This window comes from Macaca mulatta, chromosome 3, assembly GCF_049350105.2.
Source record: "Macaca mulatta isolate MMU2019108-1 chromosome 3, T2T-MMU8v2.0, whole genome shotgun sequence".
Classification (NCBI taxonomy): domain Eukaryota; kingdom Metazoa; phylum Chordata; class Mammalia; order Primates; family Cercopithecidae; genus Macaca; species Macaca mulatta.
The window spans coordinates 192305001-192312747 of NC_133408.1; the positions used below are offsets into that span (position 1 = coordinate 192305001).

At 49.6% G+C, this 7747-nt stretch overlaps 1 protein-coding gene across 1 annotated transcript in view; it reads left to right on the top strand.

Annotated features, from left to right (window-relative positions):
* The window catches only part of ACTR3B (actin related protein 3B), a 127118-nt gene extending 120810 nt beyond the window's left edge, over positions 1–6308 (top strand). The window contains exon 10 of the mRNA XM_077995200.1: positions 4535–6308. Coding sequence (XP_077851326.1) covers positions 4535–4621 — 87 coding nt within the window. The 3' untranslated portion in view covers positions 4622–6308. The remainder of the gene's footprint in view (positions 1–4534) is intronic.
* Positions 6309–7747: the final 1439 nt, after the last annotated feature.

Here is a 7747-nt window from a genome sequence, read left to right on the forward strand (position 1 = left end):
GTTATCCTCTTGGGTAGATGGTGTCTTCTTGGGTAGATGGTGCCCTCTTAGGTAGATGGTGTCCTCTTGGGTAGATGGTGCCCTCTTGGGTAGATGGTGCCCTCTTGGGTGGATGGTGTCCTCTTGGGTGGATGGTGCCCTCTTGGGTGGATGGTGTCCTCTTGGGTGGATGGTGTTCTCTTGGGTGGAGGGTGCCCTCTTGGGTAGACAGTGCCCTCTTGGGTAGATGGTGCTTTCTTAGGTAGACGGTGCCCTCTCGGGTGGACGGTGCCCTCTCGGGTGGACAGTGTTCTCTCGGGTGGACGGTGTCCTCTCGGGTGGACGGTGTCCTCTTGGGTCGATGGTGTCCTCTCGGGTTGATGGTGTCCTCTTGGGTAGATGGTGTCCTCTTGGATGGACAGTGCTCTTTTGGGTGGACGGTGCCCTCTTGGGTGGACGGTGCTCTCTTGGGTGGACGGTGCCCTCTTGGGTGGACGGTGTCCTCTTGGGTCAACGGTGTCCTCTTGGGTGGACGTTGCCCTCTTGGGTGGATGGTGTCCTCTTGGGTGGATGGTGTATTTTTGGGTAGATGGTGCCCTTTTGGGTAGATGGTGTCCTGTTGGGTAGATGGTGCTGTCTTGGGTAGATGGCGCCCTCTTGGGTGGATGGCGCCCTCTTGGGTGGATGGTGCCCTCTTGGGTAGATGGTGCCCTCTTGGTGGGTTGCCCATGGTGCTGTGTCTTGTAGAAATAAACTGAAATTCCAGTTCTCTTTAATTTGCCTCTGACCCCAGCTCTTTATCCACCTTCCTTTGCCAGTACTCTGGTTCTACTTTATGATACTTTATTTCCTGTGTTTATTTAAAAGACCTGCACACTGTCTTCAACACAGTTAAAAGCAGATTGAGTTCCTCCCAGGAAGCAGCAGAGGCACAAAAGAGGCTGAACCAAAGGATAGTCAGAATAATACAGAAAGAGACAGAAAAACTGAAGGAAAAAGAAAAACGATTGTGTGGAAGGAAATACCGGGGCCCACCTGTCCCCTTTGTCATGAGATACATGGAGATGTAAACTCTAGTTCCAAATTTAGCTAAATTGTATTCTTTGTAGGATCAAATTTTAAAATAAGTTTAGAAATCAAAATGCTATCCAGTGACTAAGAACCAGGAGCAGAAACAGCCCAGGCCAACTGAAGACAAAGGCTCCATTTTACTATTAGATTGAAATATGAGACGTATCCAAGGATTAAAGCAGTGAAAAACCAAAAGAAATAATTTAAACTGCTCTTGTTGCAGTACCTCTCTAACCTCTCCTTCAGGGTGAGTAATGATTGCTGTCAAGCAAGTAAGAAAATATTCCCATTTCATGAATCTAATTATCTACAAACAAGTTTTCTGAGGTGGAGGAGGTTGGTTAAAAATACTGGGTGTAGGCCAGGTGCGGTCGCTCGTGCCTGTAATCCCAGCACTTGGGGAGGCTGAGGCAGGAGGATCACCTGAGGCCAGCAGTTTAAGACCAGCCTGGGCAACATGGTGAGACCTCATCCCTACAAAATTTCAAAACTTAGCTGGGTGTGGTGGTGCACATCTGTGGTCCCAGCTACTTGGGAGGCCGAGGTGGTAGGATCTCTTGAGTCTGGGAGGCGGAGGTTGCAGTGAGCCAAGATTGCGCCACTGCACTCCAGCCTGGGCGACAGTGAGACCCTGTCTCAAAAAAAAAAAAATACTGATTATAGAGGCCTAATTTTCCCTCCTCCGTGTATACATTGTGCTGGTGTAAGAAGGCAGTTTTTATTTGTAAATAAAATAATTCTCTTATTTTGACTGTCTTCCCATTGACCTTTGCCACCTCAGTGATTTGCTTGAGGAAGTTAAGAGGCAGTTGCCGTCCACAGCACATATTTGAAACCGTGAGTTAGGGCTGGGCACGGTGGCTCACACCTGTAATCCCAGCACTTTGGGAGGCCAAGGCAGGTGGATCACTTGAGGCGTTTGATACCAGCCTGGCCAACATGGTGAAACCCTGTCTCTACTAAAAATACAAAAAGTTAGCTGGGTGTGGTGGTGCATGCCTGTATTCCCAGCTACTTGGGAGACTAGGTATGAGATTTCTTGAACTCAGGAGGTGAAGGTTGCAGTGAGCCGAGATCATGCCACTGCACTCCAGTCTGGGTGACAGAGTGAGACTCCGTCTCAAAACAAAAAACAAAAAACAAAAAAAGAAACAGTGGTTAGGCTATCAGTTTGTGATCTTTCTGTCTTTTTGATGTAGGCGTTTAGTAGTATACACTTTCCTCTTAGCACTGCTTTTGCTTTACCCCAGAGGTTTTTGATAACTTGTCAGTATTATCATTCATCTTGAAAAATTTAAAAATTTCCTTCTTGATTTCATTGTTGACCCCAGAATCATTCCCACTAGAAAGTGGGCAAACGGCTTGAACAGATATTCCTCAAAAGAAAATATACATGGCCAGTGTGGCGGCTCACGTCTGTAATCCCAGCACTTTGGGAGGCTGCAGTAGGAGGATTGCTTAAGCCCAGGAGAAGTTCAAGACCAGTCTGGGCAAGATAAGGAGACCTTGTCTCTAAAAAAAATAATAAAAAAGGAAAATATACAATGTTCAACACGTTCAACATCACTAGTCATCAGGGATATTAAAACCACAATGGATGCTACGTTACCCCATCCAGAATGGCTACTATTATTATTTTTTCAGTCAGGATCTTGTTCTGTCACCGAGGCTGGAGTGTGATGGTGCAAATATGTCTCATTGCAGCCGCGACCTCCTGGGCTCAAGCGATCCTCCCACTTCAGCCTCCCAAGTAGCCAGGATCACAGATATGCACCAGCATACCAAGCTAAGTTTTAAATTTTTTTTGTAGGGACAGGGTCTTGCCATGTTGCCCAGGCCGGTCTTGAACTCCTAGACTCAAGTGATCCTCCCACCTCGGCCTCCCAAAGTGCTGGGATTACAGATATGAGCCACAGTGCCTGGCAACAGTAGTTTAAATACATAACGTTTTGTTTTTTTCCTCTGGGTGGGCTCTCCAGGGATGCTCAGAGCTTCCATGAACTCCAGGGTCCCCTGCTCCTTCCAGTGTCCTGGCCTGCCAACCCTGGATTGTGGCCCTGGTCCTTATAGCCCAAGATGACAGCTGGAACTCCAGCTGATACACCTGCTTTCCGGTCAGCAGGAAGAAGGAAGTGACATAAGGGCACTTGACAGACACTCCCCTTTAGGGCACTTGATAGACACCCCCTTGCTGGAGCTGGGTCACATGGCAATAACTCGCTGCTGGGCGTGGTGGTAAATGTAGTCATTGACCACTGTGAAATGTAGGGCACTTCACAGACGTGACACTTGCTAGAGCTGGGTCACATGGCACCAACTCACTGCCGGGAACGGTGGTAAATGTAGTCACTGGGCTGGTGGCAGTGGCGTAGCTAAGAATCAGTGTTTGTCATGAAAGAAGAAGGGAGTGGACATTGGGCGGTTATGAGCAGCCTCTGCCACAGCCGAACCGGACAGAAGGCTCCATCTTTACAGATTTCTTTCTTTAAAGTGCAAGAGGGCTGGGCCTCCACTCCGAGGCCCTGGGCCCAGCACCTCTGCCTGCGTGTCACATGCATCACATGAAGCTCCGTTTTCTGAAACAGCCTGGGTGGTTGAAGGGACACGTCCCTCTGCCTCTCTGATGGGTTTCCTGAGGTTCTTTAATTTGATCTTGAGGAAACAGAACGCTTTCCTGGATGATGCTCATTGCTGGCTTTTAATTTCCTATGAACACAGCCAATTCTGTCTCCTCCGGCCCTTTGAGAGTCGAGCAAGGAGATGAAATAACTGGAAGAAACCTTCATTGTAACCTCACAGTACAATCTCCATCATCACCCTTCCCATGGGGACTGTTTCAAACAAAACAGAACGAAGCACCATTATTAGTTCCTAGAGTGGCTGTAATAAACTTCCACAAGCTGGGGGGCTTGACACATTAGAAATTTCTTCTCTCATGTCCTGGAGGCAGAAGTCTGAGGTCCAGGTGTGGGTAGGGCTGCACCTTCCTGGCCTCTGGGGCTGTGGCTGTCCTTGGCACTCTGTGGTTGTGGCTGCATGGCTGCCATCTCTGCCTCCATTGTCTTCATTGTCCCACGGCTGTCTTGCCTCTGTGTGCCCATCTTCACGGGGCCTTCTCTCTGTGTCTCTTCTCTTCTTATCAGGACACAGGCATATCGGATTAAAAGCCCACCCTACTCCAGTATGACCCTCATCTGATATCTTAATTACATTGCAAAGACCCTGTTTCCAAATAGCATCACATCCTCAGGACTTCATCATATCTTTAGGACTTCATCATATCTTTCTTGGTGGAACACAGTTCAACCCACCACAGCATAAGTGCACGCCCGAGGCTGGTGTTGAGCCACCCCTCACTGGCGGGGCTGCCGGCTGATGGATGGCACCTGCTGGGATCCGTGGGGTCTGTGCTGCGCTGGGGTCTAAGTAGTTCAGTATCATCTTTGCATGTGCTTGATATTTTTTTTTTTTTTTCCTTTTTTAGAGATGGAAGTCTTGCTGTGTCGCCCAGGCTGGAGTACAGTGGTGCAATCATGGCTCACTGCATCCTCTGACTCCCAGGTTCAAGTGATTATCCTGCCTCAGCCTCCCGAGTAGCTGGAATTACAGGTGTGTGCCACCACGCCTGGCTAATTTTTGTATTTTTGGTAGAGATGGGGTTTCACCATGTTGGCCAGGATGGTCTTGAACTCCTGACCTCATGTGATCTGCCCGCATCAGCCTCCCAAAGGTGTGACCCACCGCACCTGACCTGCACTTGGTCTTTTAGCTCTTCTACTGGTCCCAGTAGGATAGGATCTTAAAGGGTGGGGAGAAAAAGAAAGAAAAAGACCTAAGTCTTCCCGAGACTCTTGGTTACGCATCTGGGAAGAAGCGCTGGCCCCCAGCACAGTCGTCTCTGAGACTGGATCCTTGCTGCCGTGTGCGTGCTGGGTGGAGCCGTTGCATCAATATCTCCTGGGAACTTGCTGGAAATGAGGGCTCTCAGGCCCCGCCAGTCCTACTGAGTCCAGCTCCTCATGGTACAGGCTGCAGGGTGACTTGTGTGCATCTTAAATTTGAGGAACACTGGACTAAAGGGTGGAGGAAGGAGGAGAGCCACCACAGGCCCTTGGGCTTGATGCTAAAGTGCTCTGATAATTCAAGCAAGGCCTGGGCCTGTTAAATCCAGAAGGGACGTTGGTCTAATGGCTGAGGGCCTCTCACTGGGAAGACACTGGAAGAAGGCTGGCAGGGTAGGTGGTGAGGGACAGAGCCGTGTATGCCCCGGGGCTGACTGCAGGGGTCATTGGAAGGTTTGCAGCGAGAGGCTGAGGTCACTGCATTGCAGAGTCCCGTCCCAGCATGGAGGAGCCGGGCAGAGGGGTGTGCATGGGCAGGGGGTGAGCCAGGAGAGGCAGGGGTGCTGGAAACGCCCCGCAGGGTGCTGGGCGCTCCATGCTGGTCTCTGTCCCCTCCCCCACTCACCAGTTGACACCTCATAAAATTTACTACCTACTGTTGAGTGACTGGGTTTTTAATAGATGAAGGTTTTAAATTTTACAGTCACTTATGCAAATGTCAAGTGGAGACAGTGAGCTCCTTGAAGTAGTAAAGTGACAAATAGAGAACCAGGGGAGCAGGAGGCAGAAGATGCCTGAGGGCGGAGGCTGGGGAAGGGGGAGGCTGACACCAGGGGCACGTGGTGGCCCCCGTCTAGTTACTTTTGATTCTCCACAGTGTAGAATTGGTGGCTTGGGAGCCTAGAGGCTGGCTCCTGCACCTGCCCATGCACCCGGAGCTTGGAGGGAATCCCAGCCCTCGCTGCTTCCTGTGACAGAGCAGAGTGTATGTTTTGAAGGTCAGATCTGGAGGTCAAGCCCAGGGTGAGCTCCTCAGTCTCTGTACCCGGAGGCAGGACCCTCTATTTTCCTGCTGACAAAATGAGACTGTCAGCCCTCTGAGCCCAAGCCTGAACATATACATCCAGATGGCCTGAAGCAAGTGAAGAATCACAAAAGAAGTGAAAATGGCCAGTTCCTGCCCTAACTGATGACATTACCTTGTGAAATTCCTTCTTCTGGCTCAGAAGCTCCCCCACTGAGCACCTCGTGACCCCTGCCCCTGCCCGCCAGAGGACAACCCCTTTTGACTGTAATTTTCCACTACCTACCCAAATCCTATAAAATGGCCCCACCCCTATATCCCTTTGCTGACTGTCTTTTCGGACTCAGCCCGCCTGCACTCAGGTGATTAAAAAGCTTTATTGCTCACACAAAGCCTGTTGGTGGTCTCTTCACACGAATGCGCGTGACATTTGTTGCTGTGACTCGGATCGGGGGACCTCCCTTGGGAGATCAATCACCTGTCCTCCTGCTCTTTGCTCCATGACAAAGATCCACGTACGACCTTGGGTCCTCAGACCAACCAGCCCAAGGAACATCTCACCAAATTTAAATCGGGTAAGTGGACTCTTTTTACTCTCTTATCCAACCTCTCTCACTATCCCTCAACCTCTTTCTCCTTTCAATCTTGGCACCATCCTTCAATCTCTCCCTTCTCTTAATTTCAGTTCCTTTCTTTTTCTGGTAGAGATAGAGGAGACGCGTTTTATCCATGAACCCAAAACTCCGGTGCCAGTCATGGACTCGGGAAGACAATCTTCCCTTGGTGTTTAATCACTGTGGGGATGCCTGCTTGATTATTCACCCACGTTTCAGAGGTGTCTAATCACCGTGGGGACACCTGCCTTGGTCCTTCACCCTTAGTGGCAAGTACCACTTTCCTAGGGGGCAAGCACCCCCTGCCGCTTCTCTCCATGTTTCTACCCTCTCTTTTCTCTGGGCTTGCCTCCTTCACTATGGGCAACCTTCCACCTTCCATTCCTCCCTCTTCTCCCTTAGCCTGTGTTCTCAAGAACTTAAAACCACTTCAACTCATACCTGACCTAAAACCTAAATGCCTTATTTTCTTCTGCAATGCCGCTTGACCCCAATACAAACTCAATAATGGTTCCAAATAGCCAGAAAATGTCACTTCTGATTTTTCCATCCTACGAGATCTAGATAATTCTTGTCGTAAAATATGCAAACGGTCTGAGGTGCCTGACGTCCAGGCATTGTTTTATACATTGGTCCCTCCCTAGTCTCTGTTCCCAATGCGACTTGTCCCAAATCTTCCTCCTTTCCTTCCCACCTGTCCCCTCTGTCCCAACCCCAAGCGTTGCTGAGTCTTTTCAATCTTCCTTTTCTACCGACCCATCTGACCTCACCTCTCCTCCCCAGACTGCTCCTCCTCAGGTCGCTCCCTGCCAGGCTGAATCAGGCTCCAATTCTTCCTCAGCCTCCACTCCGCCACCCTATGATCCTTCTATCACCTCCCCTCCTCACACCTGGTCCAGCTTACGTCTTACAGTTTTGTTTCGCAACTAGCCCTCCCCAACCTGCCCAACAATTTCCTCTTAAAGAGGTGGCTGGAGCTAAAGGTATGGTCAAGGTTAATGTTCTTTTTTCTTTATCCGACCTCTCCCAAATCAGTTAGTGTTTAGGCTCTTTTTCATCAAATATAAAAACCCAGCCCAGTGCATGGCCCATTTGGCAGCAACCTTGAGACGCTTTACAGCCCTAGACCCTGAAGGGTTAGAAGGCCATCTTATTCTCAATATGCATTTTATTACCCAATCTGCTCCCAACATTAAATAAAGCTCCAAAAATTAGAT